This window comes from Ranitomeya variabilis, chromosome 4, assembly GCF_051348905.1.
Source record: "Ranitomeya variabilis isolate aRanVar5 chromosome 4, aRanVar5.hap1, whole genome shotgun sequence".
NCBI lineage: Eukaryota > Metazoa > Chordata > Amphibia > Anura > Dendrobatidae > Ranitomeya > Ranitomeya variabilis.
Genome location: NC_135235.1, coordinates 442385283 through 442404952, shown reverse-complemented (window position 1 = coordinate 442404952; position 19670 = coordinate 442385283). Strand labels below are relative to the sequence as shown.

At 44.6% G+C, this 19670-nt stretch overlaps 1 protein-coding gene across 2 annotated transcripts in view; it reads right to left on the bottom strand.

Annotated features, from left to right (window-relative positions):
- Positions 1–16087, bottom strand: part of RAB37 (RAB37, member RAS oncogene family) — a 155001-nt gene extending 138914 nt beyond the window's left edge. Inside the window, exons 1-2 of one of the 2 annotated variants that reach the window (XM_077251485.1) lie at positions 15883–16087; positions 13840–13950 (exon numbers count right to left, since the gene is read on the bottom strand). In XM_077251485.1, coding sequence (XP_077107600.1) covers positions 13840–13950; positions 15883–16026 — 255 coding nt within the window. In that variant the 5' untranslated portion in view covers positions 16027–16087. The remainder of the gene's footprint in view (positions 1–13839; positions 13951–15882) is intronic. The other variant, XM_077251483.1, reaches the window with a different exon arrangement.
- Positions 16088–19670: the final 3583 nt, after the last annotated feature.

Below are 19670 nucleotides of genomic sequence, written 5' to 3'. Positions count from 1 at the left end.
GTAGACCCCCTAAGGAACTTATCTAGATGTGTTTTGATAGCTTTGAACCCCCAAGTGTTTCACTACAGTTTATAACGCAGAGCCGTGAAAATAAAAATTCTTTTTTTTTTTCACAAAAATGATTTTTAGCCCCCAGTTTTGTATTTTCACAAGGGTATCAGGATAAATTGGACCCCAAACATTGTTGTCCAATTTGTCCTGAGTACGCTGATACCCCATATGTGGGGGGGAACCACTGTTTGGGCGCATGACAGAGCTCGGAAGGGAAGGCGCGCCATTTGGAATGCAGACTTAAATGGATTGGTCTGCAGGCGTCACGTTGCATTTGCAGAGCCCCTGATGTACCCAAACAGTACAAACCCCCCACAAGTGACCCCATATTGGAAACTAGACCCCCCAAGGAACTTATCTAGATGTGTTGTGAGAACTTTGAACCCCCAAGTGTTTCACTACAGTTTATAACGCAGAGCCGTGAAAATAACATTTCTTTTTTTTTTCACAAAAATGATTTTTTAGCCCCCAGTTTTGTATTTTCACAAGGGTATCAGGATAAATTGGACCCCAAAAGTTGTTGTTCAATTTGTCCTGAGTACGCTGATACCCCATATGTGGGGGGGAATCACTGTTTGGGCGCATGACAGAGCTCGGAAGGGAAGGAGTGCCATTTGGAATGCAGACTTAAATGGATTGGTCTGCAGGCGTCATGTTGCATTTGCAGAGCCCCTGATGTACCCAAACAGTACAAACCCCCACAAGTGACCCCATATTGGAAACTAGACCCCCCAAGGAACTTATCTAGATGTGTTGTGAGAACTTTGAACCCCCAAGTGTTTCACTACAGTTTATAACGCAGAGCCGTGAAAATAAAATTTCTTTTTTTTTTCACAAAAATGATTTTTTAGCCCCCAGTTTTGTATTTTCACAAGGGTATCAGGATAAATTGGACCCCAAAAGTTGTTGTTCAATTTGTCCTGAGTACGCTGATACCCCATATGTGGGGGGGAATCACTGTTTGGGCGCATGACAGAGCTCGGAAGGGAAGGAGTGCCATTTGGAATGCAGACTTAAATGGATTGGTCTGCAGGCGTCATGTTGCATTTGCAGAGCCCCTGATGTACCCAAACAGTACAAACCCCCCACAAGTGACCCCATATTGGAAACTAGACCCCCCAAGGAACTTATCTAGATGTGTTGTGAGAACTTTGAACCCCCAAGTGTTTCACTACAGTTTACAACGCAGAGCCGTGAAAATAAAAAATCTTTTTTTTCCCACAAAACTTATTTTTTGGCCCCCAGTTTTGTATTTTCCCAAGGGTAGCAGGATAAATTGGACCCCAAAAGATGATGTCCAATTTGTCCTGAGTACGCTGATACCCCATATGTTGGGGTAAACCCCTGTTTGGGCACACGGGAGAGCTCTGAAGGGAAGGAGCACTGTTTTCCTTTTTCAACGCAGAATTGGCTGGAATTCAGATCGGATGCCATGTCCCGTTTGGAGAGCCCCTGATGTGCCTAAACAGTGGAAACCCCCCAATTATAACTGAAACCCTAATCCAAACACACCCCTTACCCTAATCCCAACAGTAACCCTAACCACTCCTCTAACCCAGACACACCCAACCCTATTCCCAACCGTAAATGTAATCCAAACCCTAACCCTATCTTTAGCCCCAACCCTAACTGTAGCCCCAACCCTAGCCCCAACCCTAGCCCTAACCCTAGCCCTATCACTAGCCCTAACACTAGCCGTAACACTAGCCCTAACCCTAGCCCTAGCCCCAACCCTAGCCCCAACCCTAGCCCCAACCCTAACCATAGCCCTAACCCTAGCCCCAACCCTAGCCCTAACCCTAGCCCTAACCCTAGCCCCAACCCTAGCCCTAACCCTAACCCTAGCCCTAACCCTAGCCCTAACCCTAACCCTAACTCTAGTCCTAACTCTAGCCCTAACCCTAACCCTAATGGGAAAATGGAAATAAATACATTTTTTAATTTTTTTATTTTTCCCTAACTAAGGGGGTGATGAAGGGGGGTTTGATTTACTTTTATAGCGGGTTATTTAGCGGATTTTTATGATTGGCAGCTGTCACACACTGAAAGACGCTTTTCATTGCAAAAAATATTTTTTGCATTACCACATTTTGAGAGCTGTAATTTTTCCATATTTGAGTCCACAGAGTCATGTGAGATCTTGTTTTTTGCGGGACGAGTTGACGTTTTTACTGGTAACATTTTCGGACACGTGACATTTTTTGATCGCTTTTTATTCCGATTTTTGTGAGGCAGAGTGATCAAAAACCAGCTATTCATGAATTTCTTTTGGGGGAGGCGTTTATACCGTTCCGCGTTTGGTAAAATTGATAAAGCAGTTTTATTCGTCGGGTCAGTACGATTACAGCGATATCTCATTTATATCATTTTTTTTATGTTTTGGCGCTTTTATACGATAAAAACTATTTTATAGAAAAAATAATTATTTTGGTATTGCTTTATTCTCAGGACTATAACTTTTTAATTTTTTTGCTGATGATGCTGTATGGCGGCTCGTTTTTTGCGGGACAAGATGACGTTTTCAGCGGTACCATGGTTATTTATATCAGTCTTTTTGATCGCGTGTTATTCCACTTTTTGTTTGGCGGTATGATAATAAAGCGTTGTTTTTTGCCTCGTTTTTTTTTTTTTTTTCTTACGGTGTTTACTGAAGGGGTTAACTAGTGGGGCAGTTTTATAGGTTGGGTCGTTACGGACGCGGCGATACTAAATATGTGTACTTTTATTGTTTTTTTTATTTTATTTAGCTAAAGAAATGTATTTATGGGAATAATATATATATTTTTTTTCTTTATTTAGGATATTTTTTTTATTTTTTTTTTACACACATGTGGGGAATTTTTTTTTACTTTTTTACTTTGTCCCAGGGGGGGACATCACAGATCATTGATCTGGCAGTGTGCACAGCACTCTGCCAGATCTGCGATCTGCTGTGCAGGGCTGCAGGCTTACCAAGTGTCTGCTCTGAGCAGACACTCGGTAAGCCACCTCCCTCCCTGCAGGACCCGGATGCCGCGGCCATCTTGGATCCGGGACCTGCGGCGAGGAGGGAGGTAGGAGACCCTCAGAGCAACGCGATCACATCGCGTTGCTCCGGGGGTCTCAGGGAAGCCCGCAGGGAGCCCCCTCCCTGCGCGATGCTTCCCTATACCGCCGGTACACCGCGATCATGTTTGATCGCGGTGTGCCGGGGGTTAATGTGCCGGGGGCGGTCCGTGACCGCTCCTGGCACATAGTGCCGGATGTCAGCTGCAATATGCTCCCCCCGTGAGCGCCGCTGATCGGTGATGACGTACTATCCCGTCGGTGGTCATACGGGCCCACCCCACCTCGACGGGATAGTACGTCAAATGTCGGGAAGGGGTTAAACACCGCTACAGCGATCTGCTGTGCAGGGCTGCAGGCTTACCAAGTGTCTGCTCTGAGCAGACACTCGGTAAGCCACCTCCCTCCCTGCAGGACCCGGATGCCGCGGCCATCTTGGATCCGGGACCTGCGGCGAGGAGGGAGGTAGGAGACCCTCAGAGCAACGCGATCACATCGCGTTGCTCCGGGGGTCTCAGGGAAGCCCGCAGGGAGCCCCCTCCCTGCGCGATGCTTCCCTATACCGCCGGTACACCGCGATCATGTTTGATCGCGGTGTGCCGGGGGTTAATGTGCCGGGGGCGGTCCGTGACCGCTCCTGGCACATAGTGCCGGATGTCAGCTGCAATATGCTCCCCCCGTGAGCGCCGCTGATCGGTGATGACGTACTATCCCGTCGGTGGTCATACGGGCCCACCCCACCTCGACGGGATAGTACGTCAAATGTCGGGAAGGGGTTAAACACCGCTACAGCGATCTGCTGTGCAGGGCTGCAGGCTTACCAAGTGTCTGCTCTGAGCAGACACTCGGTAAGCCACCTCCCTCCCTGCAGGACCCGGATGCCGCGGCCATCTTGGATCCGGGACCTGCGGCGAGGAGGGAGGTAGGAGACCCTCAGAGCAACGCGATCACATCGCGTTGCTCCGGGGGTCTCAGGGAAGCCCGCAGGGAGCCCCCTCCCTGCGCGATGCTTCCCTATACCGCCGGTACACCGCGATCATGTTTGATCGCGGTGTGCCGGGGGTTAATGTGCCGGGGGCGGTCCGTGACCGCTCCTGGCACATAGTGCCGGATGTCAGCTGCGATATGCAGCTGACACCCGGCCGCGATCGGCCGCGCTCCCCCCGTGAGCGCCGCTGATCGGTGATGACGTACTATCCCGTCGGCGGTCATACGGGCCCACCCCACCTCGACGGGATAGTACGTCAAATGTCGGGAAGGGGTTAAACACCGCTTCAGTGATTGGTAGCTCACGGCCGGCCGCAACCAATCAGCGATATTGGCGCGGTATTTAAACACTGCTTCGGTCATTGGTCGTGCCTGGCCGGTCGCGACCAATCAGCGACTGGAGCAGTCCGGCCGCGAATTGGCGCCAGATTTGAACCACGCTTCGCTGATCAGCCAGCCGGGCGCGACCAATCAGCGATATTGGCGTGGAATTTAACCCCCACTCACAGCACGACGTACATACATACATATTCTAGAATACCCGATGCGTTAGAATCGGGCCACCATCTAGTTTTGTAATAAAATACAATTAACCAGTGTTTTAGAGGGGGAGGCAGTCCTCACCACCCCCTCACGCCCTTACAAATACAGCAGTGTCAGAGCTGTGAGAGCTGCAGCAAATGTATTTATAAGAAGACAAAGTTCAGCCTTATTGTCCTGTGTTAGCTACATGTCTCACAATAGTAACTCCTCTTTTCATTTAAATTAACCTCTGGAGGCAGATTCTCAGGGAGATCTATGTCCGGCCCATAGCCTGGAAAGCTCATTTATATGTAAGAAAAACATGTCTTTCTCTGTCATAAGACATCGGATCTCCGTTATCAAGGTATCATTTTATTCAGCTTAATTTGACCTGTGTGCCTATATGGACAACTTAGGAGGGTTAATCCTACTGACTTACTCCCTTTAAGGAATACTGTTTTTTGGGCTCATGTTACCTTCCAAATAAAAGCAAAAGAGACCATAAAGTCATTTGAACCCCAAAATGGTACAAATAAAAACTACAGCCCATTTCACAAATAAACAAGTCTTCATACAACTCTATTGGTCAATGAAATAAAAAATGTATACCTCTCAGAATATCAATACAAATTTTTTACAACTATTCTTTGGAAAGATTTGCTGCTCTGGACATCAGCCCTGCCATGGGAGCAATTCAGTGGACCCTGTTGTAAGACCAGATCAATGTACAGGGGTTAGAGGGTGAAGGCTGGGGTTCCACTGGTATCTGCCACAGAGCTCATTCAGTGGTCTTTTTTTTTTCAAGTACAAGTTCTATCTTTGTTTTTCACAGATTTTGAACCTATAAGGCTGTCGTCACACTAGCAGTATTTAGTCAGTATTTTACATCAGTATTTGTAAGCCAAAACCAGCAGTGGAACAAATAGAGGAAAAGTCTAATAGAAACACGTCACCACTTCTGCATTTATCACCCACTCCTGGTTTTGGCTTACAGATACTGATGTAAAATACTGACCAAATACTGCTAGTGTGATGGCAGCCTTAAGGTACCGTAACACTCAGCGACGCTGCAGCGATATAGACAACGAGCCGATCGCTGCAGCGTCGCTGTTTAGGTCACTGTAGAGACATCAAACACAGCAGCTCCAGAACGATGCAGGAGCGATCCAGTGACGTAGCGGTGACTCACTTATCGTTCTCACAAGTCGTTAGCTCCATGTTTAACATTGCTGACATCGTTGCTTTTGCTGTCAAACACGACGATACACGCCGATCTGACGACCAAATAAAGTTCTGGACTTCTAGCTCCGACCAGCGATATAACAGCGGGATCCAGATCGCTGCTGCGTGTCAAACACAACGAGATCGCTAACCAGGACGCTGCAACGTCACGGATCGTTGTCGTTCTCGTTGGAAAGTTGTTTAGTGTGAAGGTACCTTTACTGTATAGTCTATGAAGCTGTTCCTATATTAATTTTATCCTAGTCACAGATCAAACTCATCAATCCAAGTCTACGGGTCCATGAAAAAAAAAATTGGACTGCACTCGGATGCTATGTGTGTTGTCTGTTTTCCTGACTGATGGGAGTATTTTCTTTATGGTTTAAACTGACATGGAGCAAACACTGATGAAAAATGTGATCAAAGACACTAACGAAATTTGGATCCTTTTTTGTGTATCAGAAAAATCACCAATATCTGAATGAGTCGAAACTCTTTTTACCTACCCAGTGGATCAGTCACTCTGCTCACCATGCTGCGGTTGTACCATTTACCCTTATTCTAATGGTTGGTACGATTGCAGAGATGCCACATACTTATTTTATATTTTACTACTATGCAAAATATTAGTCCATTTTATAGAAAGAAAACCAGTTTTGTCACCACATTCCAATAGACTTACCCGTATTTTCCGGCGTATAAGACGCCCCCCAACTTTTCCAGTTAAATATAAAATCTTCTCAAAAGTCGGGGGTTGTCTTATATGCCGAGTGTCGTCTTATAGGGTGGGTGCGGAGCAATCTGCGGTCGACGTATATGGTGGGGGGGAGTGGTCCCGATGACGAGGTGAGGGAGCGCCTCACCAGGAAGGTGTAAGTGAAGCAAACTGTCAGCGTCTGGGATGCCAGGGGTATGCAAAAAAGAGAGAGAGCGGTGCTGTGCCTAGAAAAACACTCCTCTTTCACTCATCTGGCTCGCCCTTGTATCCTATTATCTTCTTCTCTGCCTCTGCTTCACTTACACCTTCCCGGTGAGGAGCCCCCTCACGTCGTCATTGGGACTGCTCCCCCACAATATGCGGCGACCACAGATTATTCCGCACCTGCCCTATAAGATGACACCTGGTGTATAAGACGACACCCGACTTTTGAGAAGATTTTCAGGGGTTAAAAAGTAGTCTTATACGCCAGAAAATACAGTAATTTCTTTTTCTATCAATGCAGTCATATTTTTGTTTGCATTTTGTGGGACATCATTTGAATATTTTGGATAATTTTAATTTAATGTAACCATTTTGCGGTTTATATAGATTAATAATTTACTATTAATATTTTGGGTAGTGGGGAGAGTAGATGGTAGAAAATAATTATCCTCTTGATTTTTCATTTTTTTATACTATTTACTGTAGAGTTATAATTTTTTTTATAAGTTTACAAATGTTTTCCTATTTCTTTCTGAAAAATGTCTTGTTTGTTTTTTACCGTGCACACTTTTATAAAAAATGTGTATTTTAACTTATTCGTTTATTTAGTCTTAGAAGGAAATATCACTATGAGCTTTCAGATCTCTGAAAAAAAATGCAGAATTAAAGTCATAGGCAATCTGCTGGATATGACCTAACACACATAAAGCCATTACTGGTCTGGAGGCTTGTTATGTCCTCATCTGTCAAGAAAACTCAATAATGTTTCTGGGCTGCAGAGGCTTCTCTATTTGTCCAACCAACTAAACGCTGGGGTCACTTTTGAACAAGGCATCTAAGGCCATGTTCACACAGTGCGTTTTTTACCGCGGAACCGCAGCGGTTTTGCCGCTGCGGTTCCGCAGCTTTTTTCCATGCAGGGTACAGTACAATGTACCCTATGGAAAACAGGAACCACTGTGCACATGATCCTGAATTTCAACAAAAAAGCCGCGCTGAATAGCTGCGGGAAAAAAGAAGGAGCATGTCACTTCTTTGTCCGAAACAGCAGCGGTTCTGCACCCATAGACCTCCATTGTGAGGTCAAACCCGCAGTAAAACCCGCAGATCAAAAATATATCTGCGGGTTTTATTGCGGTTTGTGGTGCAGAACCGCTGCAGCAGGAAGTGCGGGGAAGCGGCCGGAAGTGCGTGGGCGGAAGTGCTTGGGCGGAGAGACATGGAGGCATACCGTCGCATGGGGATCATGTCGGCCGTTTGATTGATTTGGTATGTGTGTGTATGTGTGTGTGTCTGTGTGTGTGTGTGTGTGTATGTGTGTGTGTGTGTGTGTGTCCCCATGCGACGCTAGTGCCACCATTGTGCTAAGTCGCCGTATGGGACTACTACTCCCATCTGGTATTAGGATGGGAGAGTTGTCCCTGTGTCCGGTGACTTAGCACAGTTGTAAAGTTACACAAAACACACACAATACACATACATGACACACAGTACATACAACATATAACACAGAGTATATACTCACCAACAGCACACTGGTAGGCGAAGCCCTCGATCCTCCAGGAAAAAAATCACAAAATAAAAAATCAAATTCATACTCCCTGTCCGCAGAATCCATAAAACGAGTGTCCCACGCCGATCGGCTGCTCTCCGGCGATACACTGCCAGGAGCGAAGCTCCTAGCAGTGTATCGCGTACTGTTCCGGAGTTCAATGGCTCCGGCGTCTCGGTTAACGGCAGTACAGCTGCGTTGAACTTTCCCACGCAGCACTGCCGTTAAGCGAGAGTGCCGGGGTCAATGACCGCCGGTAAACTCGCTCGCGCATGCGCAGTGACACACCGACAGGAACTATGGCTCCTGTCAGTGTGTTGCTGCAGCCGTGGAGAGCAGACATATCTCTGGATGTGTCTGTTCTCCATGGAAGATCTTCGTGGGACCCTCGATGGATTTCTGCGGACAGGGCCAGGGAGTATGAATTTGTTTTTTTATTTTGCCTCTTTTTCAGGTCGAGGGTCTTCAGGACGGATTGAGCGTTTAATAAAATTTGGTCAAAAAGTGTGTGTCTTTATTTCATTAAAATATTTTTTTCTAGTCTTTGTGGGTTTTTTTTAACCCTTTCATTGGCTTAATAATGGATAGGCTTCTTATTGACGCCTCTCCATTATTGACCGGGATTAATGCCACCTTACAATAGCAAAAATACGTGATACGTGGCACTTAAATACGTGGCACTTAAATACGTGATACGTGGCACTGAAATACGTGGCACTTAAATACGTGATACGTGGCACTTAAATACGTGATACGTGGCACTTAAATATGTGGCACTTAAATACGTGGCACTGAAATACGTGGCACTTAAATACGTGATACGTGGCACTTAAATACGTGGCACTTAAATACGTGGCACTGAAATACGTGGCACTGAAATACGTGATACGTGGCACTGAAATATGTGGCACTTAAATACGTGATACGTGGCACTTAAATACGTGATACGTGGCACTTAAATATGTGGCACTTAAATACGTGGCACTGAAATACGTGGCACTTAAATATGTGATACGTGGCACTTAAATACGTGATACGTGGCACTTAAATACGTGATACGTGGCACTTAAATATGTGGCACTTAAATACGTGGCACTTAAATACGTGGCACTTAAATATGTGATACGTGGCACTTAAATACGTGGCACTGAAATACAGGGCACTGAAATACGTGGCACTGAAATACGTGGCACTGAAATACGTGGCACTGAAATACGTGGCACTGAAATACGTGGCACTGAAATACGTGGCACTTAGGCTATGTTCACATTTGCGTTGTGCGCCGCAGCGTCGGCGCCGCAACACACAACGCAAACAAAAACGCAGCACAACGCTGCGTTTTGCGCTGCATGCGTCCTTTTTTTGATTGATTTTGGACGCAGCAAAAATGCAACTTGCTGCGTCCTCTGCGCCCGGATGCGTGCGCTGCAGTGACGCATGTGGCGCAAAACGCAAGTGTGAACGTAGACTTAAATAGCTGGATAGAGCTGGATCCGTGGGCTGTGATCTGGCCTACGATCAGCACTCTGCGGAGCGCTGTCATTCAAAACACGTCCACTCATTTTGGTGTTTAGTCCCAAAATGGAGGATGGAAGAAGAAAAGGGTTGGACAAGGAAATTACATAATTTCTTTTTTTTTTTTCCCCCCACTGCAGTTAAAGCTTTATTTGTGTCAAACACAGACAATCTGCAGAGAAAACTGCATAAAAAACCGCACTAAAAACCGCATCAAAAAACGCACCAAAAACCACACCAAAAACGCACCAAAACGCACCAAAAACCGCACCTGCGTTTTCTGCCAAGAGCTGCGGTTTTTAGTCCTGAAAAAAAAGGAGGGAAATCAGGAACGTGTGAACATACCCTAAAGCTACATTCAGAGGGCCATAAATTCTCTCATCTGACAGAATCGGGACAATTATACATATCTGATCAAACTATGTAGTATGAAAAAACTGCACCAGAGAGTGGTCTCCTCTATTTCAGGGGTCAGAAGATTGCAGCTTTGGGCTACATGGGAGTGGCCTAGGGCTTAATGCACCATTACACCCCCTTAATTTGGATTACGAGCACCTAACCTTAGATTGATTGCAAGTGTTTGCTGGCCCAGACCAAGCACTGCCAGAATTCTATCAGCAGCCATGCGTGTACTGACACAGGAGCCCAGCGGCAGGCCTACTGTGGGGGTGTGAGACGACTCTCATCCTTGATTCCTGTCTGCAGCCACCCTTCCCCTACCCTGAAACAGTCAGGGCTGTAACAAAGGAGGATCTGCGCTGCTTGAGTCCTGCAGTGTCAGTGCACATGCGGAGGAATGTAGGAAGATAGACCAGAATAGTGGTCCCTCTGGCGTGTCTGGGCCAGAACTGTCGGGGCTGTCACCACTATTGCCGAGGGAAGCACTTTCTGATCAGAGTAGACCTTTGCACCTGACTGTTGGGGGCGGGTGTGATATAAAAGAGACTGAGTGCACGGGAACGGGGCTCTTAGCAGGTACCCAGCGTGTGCTACAGGAGAAGGTTGACTCCCTCTCCGCTGACCGACGCCAACTGACAGGCCCGCTGCGTTGCAGCATTCCATTCCCAGGCATGCAGACTGTGCATCTCCTGAGACCAAGTTATCCTCTGACCATTATAGCACTAACCGGTCGGTGCATTGGACATCTTCTGACTCTCTTTGCAATGCTGACCCGCTGTTGCACGCGGTTCGCAGCGATGAGACTGCGGCCTCCACTCTGGGACTTTGTACATCTGTAGCCGTGCAGCAGACCATTTCCCGTTTGCATCTCATTCCAGGATCACAAGACCATGTGTAGGAAGACCAGCATACCTCATTGTCATACAGAGACAGTGCTTCAGTTTTCTCCAGGATCGGCTCAGAGAATTCTCGTGCCACCTACGGTGCCATTGTGGGATTTTCCAGCCATCATCGTCCAGGAACCAGAGACTGATAAGTTAACCCGTTATTTCACCTGTTGTAGTTACTTTATTGCCGTATAAACATTGTGGGCCTGTATATTTACACCCCCTTACTCCCTGCGTGGAGTACTTACTGCTGAGTTTTATATATATATATATATATATATATATATATATATATATATATATATAAAGCCTGTTAACTCTTGCTGTGCCTCCTGCTCGTCACTGCATCCCGTGTCCCTGCTAGACCCTTAGAGGGATGCAGACTCGCTCTGGGCAAACAAGTGCTGTTAATCAATATTAGGGGATGTGTTCAGAACGAACTCCCTGAAGTACTAAGCAAAGGGGACAAATGACTGTAGGAAAGGAGGGAACCTTCTGGAGTAGTTATTAGCTACATTTATATTGGTAATATTAGGCTGGGTGTTTCGCCTTTTACAAATAGGAATCCGACTGTGTGCCTGGTGTTTATAACTTCAGGTAGGTAGGAGTTTAAAGAGGTTGTCCACTATTTTTACATTGATGAGCTATCCATAGAATAGGGCATCAATGTCTGATCGGCCAGGGTCCGCCAATCAGCTGTTATCGAGGTCAGCGGCGGCTGTCTGACAAGTGCTCACTTGCCGAGCTGCTCCGTCTACTTGTAGTGGCCACCGCCATTGCTTTGAATAGGAGACGGATGTGCAGTACCAATCCCTGGCCACTACAAGTAGACAGAGCAGCTCGGCAAATAAGTACTTCTAGCCGATCAGACATTGATGACTTATCCTAAGGATAGCTCATCAATGTAAAAGTAGTGGATAACCTCTTAAGTAAAAATATAACTTCCTGTCTCCTTGTTATTTCCTATTTCTCTCACTAGAAGAAATAGCAGGAACATTACCCGCCCGACCCCTTCTTCCTTGTTTTACTGTGTCATTATATATTTGATATATTACTTGACTTTTTACCGTTAGGTTAATTTATGTAGCACTGCATCCTTTATTTGTCTGTAACCTTCCTTTGTACATATGCTATTGTGCAATAAAAAAACTAACATCATGTTGCTTGGCATTTTGGAATCAACCTTTTAAGCCCAAAGAAGGGCAATCCTTCAGTCATGGTTTCCTACACAGGGTTTTTTTTTTACTATTCTGGGTGCTGAAGGATGAGTTGGGGTTTGATGTCATTTTTTTTTTATAGATTTTGACCTGATTTTAATTAAAAATTAAAATAAACTAATACATAAAAAGTCAAAATGAAGATTAATTTAAATCAAACCAAATTGCCCTATTATTGTTACAGCTGTGATATTACGGCTGGGGAGTCAAGTGAGAGTGGGGGGCAAGTATGGTGGAGTAATTTTAATGCATAGAAGCATTTAAATAATCGTGGTGAATTGGCGAAACTTTGGTGGCCAGACTGAAGTATGTGATAATGGTAACGTCACCCAAGGGTGGCTTAGCACATGAATGAGTGTCTTTGGCAGGTTACTTGGTGCCCTCAAAGAGGACAGGCTTTGATAGAGTGGCAAGTCACAGAGTGCTGCCCCTGGATTACTGATTGCTGTATGTCATGCAGCTCGGTAATCTCAGGTATCCATGAATCTCGGCATATACTTGTCTAGCATTTCACCTGACCTTACTATAGATATGTGTTTTTAAGTAAAGCTGTGGCATTTTGATACCAAAATAACATGTTGTGTATTTTATTTTCTTAGGCCATATACTGTAGGTAGTTTGGGCCATGTGCTTATGAACGGGGGTTGCTCCCATTTCCAGAAGTCATGCAAATACAGGGGAACTGCTGGTGTACTAAGCCACTGGCCAAGCCAAGTGTGCACTAATGTTCCTTTAATTGCACATGAAATAAAACTCTTTTTCTAAGTCACTAAAGCACTGACATCTGTTAAGCAGGTGGAATTTTTATTCTTCCCCTATTTATCTCTATAAGTAGTTTAATTTGCATTTTTTTTTGGGGGGGGACAGACTCCTTTTATTGTATTTATATTAGAAATAGCTAAATACCCTTCTCCAAAAATGTGATTATAATGAAGGCCATGGTGCAGATGAGCTGTGTATTTGAAGATAAAATACAATTTCTACTAAAATACATTGCTAGTTACCTACACGTCAACTTGCAAAGGAACAAAAAAACGTAAGCACGCTAGGCTAGATACCCAAAGTAGACTTTTGTATGGACTCCAGTGCTGCATTTTTAAATTCTTCATAATCAGAGAAGTACATCACATTAGTTCCTCTAGTCACAATAAAAGTGAGGTTTAAAGAGATTTTCCAACTTCTGAAACATTAGTTCAGAAGACTGATAAAGTGGAATATAAATCTAATGTGATACTTTTAAATATGATAATTGCTATTCACACTAATTGCATGTCACTTGCAGCCAGCAGAGGACTCTACAAGCACGACAATGGGCCTGAATTTAAGGGGTAAGTATATTGCACTTTTACAATTTACAGGCAATCTTAATTTCGAAAGGGCAAATTAGCCCTTACAAAGAATCAGTTGAACATACTGCAAATTTTGCACAAAATGCAACAATGAAGAATGAAGAATGACAACAAGAGCTCCAGTGTTGGACATCACGGTGTGAATGCCCAGTGCCACATTTGCTTCCCTTACCGTGAATCCTATGCCCACTGTAGATGTGAAAGATCCTGGGAGAAATTTGCCTTGGTCAAACTGCACAAGTAATGAGGTCTTTCCCACCGAGCTGTCTCCTACCAGAATAGTCTAAGCAAAGGCAAATGGAAAAATACCGATGGTTAGAGAAAAATCACAATTAAAATTGTTCATGAATGTTAATGAGAGTCCAGTGGCTTGCGAAAGTATTAACCCCCCCCCCCTTGGCTTTCTACATATTTTGTTACATTACAACCTGTGTTTAAATATTTTTGTAATCTGATTTGTGTGTGATGCATCAGCACCGAATAGTCTAAAGTTGGTGAAGTGAGAAAAATATAGGCATAATTTATGTGATCAAATAAATAAAAATTGGCATGTGCAGATGTAGTCACCCCTTTCGAAATGAAGCCCTAAAAATATCTGGTGCAAGCAATTTCTTTCATAAGTCACATGTTTAGAGAAGGGAAGTCCGCCTATGTTCAATCTAAGTGTCACATGGTCTGTCAGTGTATATACATCTTTACTGAAGGGCCACAGAGGCTGCAACACCATTACGCAAGAGACACCACTAACCAAACACCATGAAGACCGAGGAGATCTCCAGATAAGTCAAGGACAAAGTTGTCGAGAAGAATAAGTCAGGGTTTGGTTATAAAAAAAAACAAAACATCCCAATCTGTGATGATTCCCTGGAGCACCATCAAATACATCATCATCAAATGGAAAGAACATGGCGCCACAACAAATCTGCCAAGAGAGGGCCGCCCACCAAAACTCTCAGCCTGGGCAAGGAATGTATTGCAGGCGTCAGGCTATTGGGACCAGCAGTGATCAACTGCAGTCTGAGTGTGAACTTGGCAGAAGAAAAACAAAAAGTACTGTACAGATATTTTTGTTCTTAAACCGACATCAGAAAAAAAACAGCCACATCGGCGAATAAAAAAAACTAACACAAAAAACATTTTGGGGTAAAATAGAGGTTAAAAACAACAAAATTAGTTTAAAAAAGGAACAAGTGCAATAATGTCTTGGGCCCAAAGTGTACTTCAAGTTTGGATGTGTTTTACATAAAATACAAGGGTCTTGTAGGTACACATGACAAGCAAAATATGTTTCCTAGTACAAGGGGGAGTTAACTAAGCTGTAGTTTCAATAGTAGAGAAAATGGCGCTGGCCACATGACTGGCGGGACTAGAGTAATTTTAGAGTGAAAAAGAAGAGTAAAGACTGGCCAAGATAATGAGGGCAGGTATGTGGAAGGCTGTGGTTTACTACCTGTGAAGCAAGCCAAGAAAATCCCAGCTCATCCCTTCTTGTAAATAGCTTGTTGTGATTAATGGTCTGGCAGAAGATCAGGGACCATGGCTTGCATACCCCAGGGTTCGCGGCAGTTTGCACTTGCAGGTTGCAGAGTGAGGAAGAACTGCCGACAGCCATGCCCCTCTTCATTGGGTGTGGTGTTAGGATCAGTGGAGAACCAATTTTACCGTGAACATAATGTGTTGTGTCGGGGGTGGGCGCACCTCACTAACGGGATCAGGATTACCGTACCCATTAACATAGAACAAGACAGGTCTCTAGGGACTTCAAACTCTCTACAGTTTTCCCTAAGGTCCATCAGCAAGTGATAGTGTCTATATTATCTGCTATGATCTATATATTAGATAGGGCACCTTCGAGTTAAGGTCCAGTTAACCCTTAGTGTGCCTGTCAGTTATCCTGTATACCTCGTATATAACAGTAAACAGTGCTTATGGGTCCGTATGATGGCACCCATTGGTAGGGGCAGGAATTCTGGAATATGGGTGCGTTCACTTTGACACGACCCATATTTATTGACAATAAGAAAGCAGTGTTTCAGGCTACTTCTCCCAATATCCACCCACCCCGATATCTTTATCTTACAGTGATTGTGGTGTGTGCAAATGTATTTTACTGTACTTTATTTATGATGTTGAAATAATCATAAGCTAGAGTGCTGCCTGTACCCAGTATATATGTACTGCTATAGGTATGCGCTCATATAATTCATATACACACCTTATGCTGGAGGTCCTCGTCATAGCTGGAGAGCGGCATTATATCAGCGTGGTCCTCCATTGTTTCTTCTCCACTTCTTGTAATTATCGGTGGAAGCAGTTCTGCTCCTTCAAGGCTGTTGCTTTCCACAGACAGGTCACACATCCGTCTATATACTACACTTCCATCTGTAAAGTGAGCAGCTCTGCCTCTCTGGTAGACGTAGGTGGTGGATATGATAGAAGGAGGGGGCTTCTATTCCCATCTGACTGTTACATAAACTCTGCCTGCAATGGAAGAAAAACTGCAAGAAATCATATTCCTATCATGCCTGGCAGAGTTTAATTATTATTTTCATTGTATTGCATTTTTTTCTGCTGCCTATTATATACAGTAATTGATATTGTAAATATATAGAGCATTATTAGCATTACATAATATAATAACATTCCTTGCTGGCAAATCACAGCTCATCATATTCTTCCTCCTTTGCATCTTGAGTACATGCTGCCTGGTATTGTACTGCCATTTAACTCCTGACATACTGCTTGTCCAAACAGTCAAAAACACAGTGTATAAAAATGTTTTCAATCATTTTTTTGGTAGAACCTTTTTCAGGATTCAAATTTTAAGCATAAGGCTTCCATTATTAGCAGGTTCATATTCTTATATTGTCACTTACTACATCATTTATTCCAAGGACTGAATGCATTTCTCCTGTGGACAGAGAAGAGGTCGCAGGATGAGGCGCAGTTGGCTAAGGGGAAATGAGGACGTGCTGTCACTGAGTGCTCATCTATTGCATGCTAGACAGTGATTTCATCCGATCCAAGCAGGGGCATAATAAGTAACCATGGAGCCGCACAGGAAAACTTGGAAAGGAGCCTCACTTCTCCATGACCACCAGGCAGTTCAGAGAAAAAATGCAACATTATTTTCTGCCATGTATCTAATGCTTAGGGATAATATACACAGTGATGTCACAGTACAGGGGTAGTATACACAGTGATGTCACAGTACAAGGATAATATACACAGCAATGTCACAGTACAGGGATAATATACACAGCGATGTCACAGTACAGGGACAATATACACAGTGATGTCACAGTGCAGGGGTTGTATAAACAGTGATGTCACAGTACAAGGGTAGTATACACAGTGATGTCACAGTACAGGGGTAGTATACACAGTGATGTCACAGTACAAGGATAATATACACAGTGATGTCACAGTAAAAGGATAATATACACAGCAATGTCACAGTACAGGGATAATATACACAGCAATGTCACAGTACAGGGATAATATACACAGCGATGTCACAGTACAGGGACAATATACACAGCGATGTCACAGTGCAGGGGTTGTATAAACAGTGATGTCACAGTACAGGGGTAGTATACACAGTGATGTCACAGTACAGGGGTAGTATACACAGTGATGTCACAGCACAAGGATAATATACACAGTGATGTCACAGTACAAGGATAATATACACAGTGATGTCACAGTACAAGGATAATATACACAGCAATGTCACAGTACAGGGATAATATACACAGCGATGTCACAGTGCAGGGGTTGTATAAACAGTGTTGTCACAGTACAGGGGTAGTATACACAGTGATGTCACAGTACAAGGATAATATACACAGTGGTGTCACAGTACAGGGGTAGTATACACAGTGATGTCACAGTACAAGGATAATATACACAGTGATGTCACAGTACAGGGGTAGTATACACAGTGATGTCACAGTACAGGGGTAGTATACACAGTGATGTCACAGTACAAGGATAATATACACAGTGATGTCACAGTACAGGGGTAGTATACACAGTGATGTCACAGTACAAGGATAATATACACAGTGATGTCACAGTACAGGGGTAGTATACACAGTGATGTCACAGTACAGGGGTAGTATACACAGTGATGTCACAGTACAAGGACAATACACACAGTGATGTCACTGTACAGGGGTAGTATACACAGTGATGTCACAGTGCAGGGGTAGTATACACAGTGATCATCCGATCCAAGCAGGGGCATAATAAGTAACCATGGAGCCGCACAGGAAAACTTGGAAAGGAGCGTCTCTTCTCCATGACCGCCAGGCGGTTCAGAGAAAAAATGCAACATTATTTTCTGCCATGTACCGTATCTAATGCTTAAGGATAATATACACAGTGATGTCACAGTACAGGGGTAGTATACATCGTGATGTCACACTACAAGGATAATATACACAGCAATGTCACAATACAGGGGTATTATACACATTGATGTCACAGTACAAGGATAATATACACAGCGATGTCACAGTACAGGGGTAGTATACACAGTGATGTCACAGTACAAGGACAATACACACAGATGTCACTGAACAGGGGTAGTATACTGTCACGATCCCTTAGCCGCTGCCACAATGTGATGAAAAAAGTAACACACACCAGGCTAGGGACCTCCTAGTTTACAGCAGGGGCTTATTTTAGGTATCCCACTGCTCTTTAATATACCACGGACTGCAGGGATTTTTGTGTATCCCGCTTACAGTTCCACTTAAACCTTGCAGCTCTCTGGCGCCCCCCTTTCTGTCAGGTCAGATTAGGTACTGCACCTAGGGTAATTAGTCGCCAGAAAGGCTGCCTGCTATGTACTGGTCATTGTAGTGCAGGACAAGACGTGCACTCTCGCTAGTGCTGGTGCAGACTGAACATGGAGGGATACTCCAGAATATAGTCCTATATAACAACAGTCGCACTCAATGAGGAGAGTTCTTCTGAATTTTGTTAGTCAAAAAACGTGGTTTCTTTATTGTGAACAAACACCAAAATAAAGGTATCACCGCAGTGTTTCAAGGTCTTTCGATGACGTCACGGCTTGTGATTGGTCACGGCGGCCCACGTGACCACTCAGCGACCAATCACAAGCCGTGACGTAATTCTCTCAGGTCCTAAATTCCTCATTCTAGGAATTTAGGACATGAGAATTACGTCACGGCTTGTGATTGGTCGCTGAGCGGTCACGTGGGCCGCCGCGACCAATCACAAGCCGTGACGTCATCGAAAGGTCCTTCACGCGCTCATTCTTAAGAAGGAAGGCTGCCAGAAAGAAGCCGAGGGTGAGTATATTCCTATTAGGTATATACTCACCCTCGGGCGCGCTCTGCTTCTTTCCAGCAGCCTTCCTTCTTAAGAATGAGCGCGTGAAGGACCTTTCGATGACGTCACGGCTTGTGATTGGTCGCGGCGGCCCACGTGACCGCTCAGCGACCAATCACAAGCCGTGACGTAATTCTCATGTCCTAAATTCCTAGAATGAGGAATTTAGGACCTGAGAGAATTACGTCACGGCTTGTGATTGGTCGCTGAGCGGTCACGTGGGCCGCCGCGACCAATCACAAGCCGTGACGTCATCGAAAGGTCTTTCAAGCGCCATTCTTAGGAACGGAAGATGCCGGTTACCAGCGGCGATGTCCAGGCTGCGTCGGAGAGGTGAGTATATCAATATTTTTTATTTTAATTCTTTATTTTACACTTAAATATGGATCCCAGGGCCTGAAGGAGAGTTTCCTCTCCTTCAGACCCTGGGAACCATAGTATCCCATTGCACTGCATTGGGTTTCGTGTTTCGGCCGACCCCGACTTTTTTATAGGATCGGCCAATTTCACTCGACCCGACTTTTGCGAAAGTCAGGTTTCGTGAAACCTGACCCGATCCTATAAAAATAAAAGTCGCTCAACCCTAGTAACAGCTATTGCCAATCACAGTCTTCACCAGTTATCCTATGGCCCATAAATGTA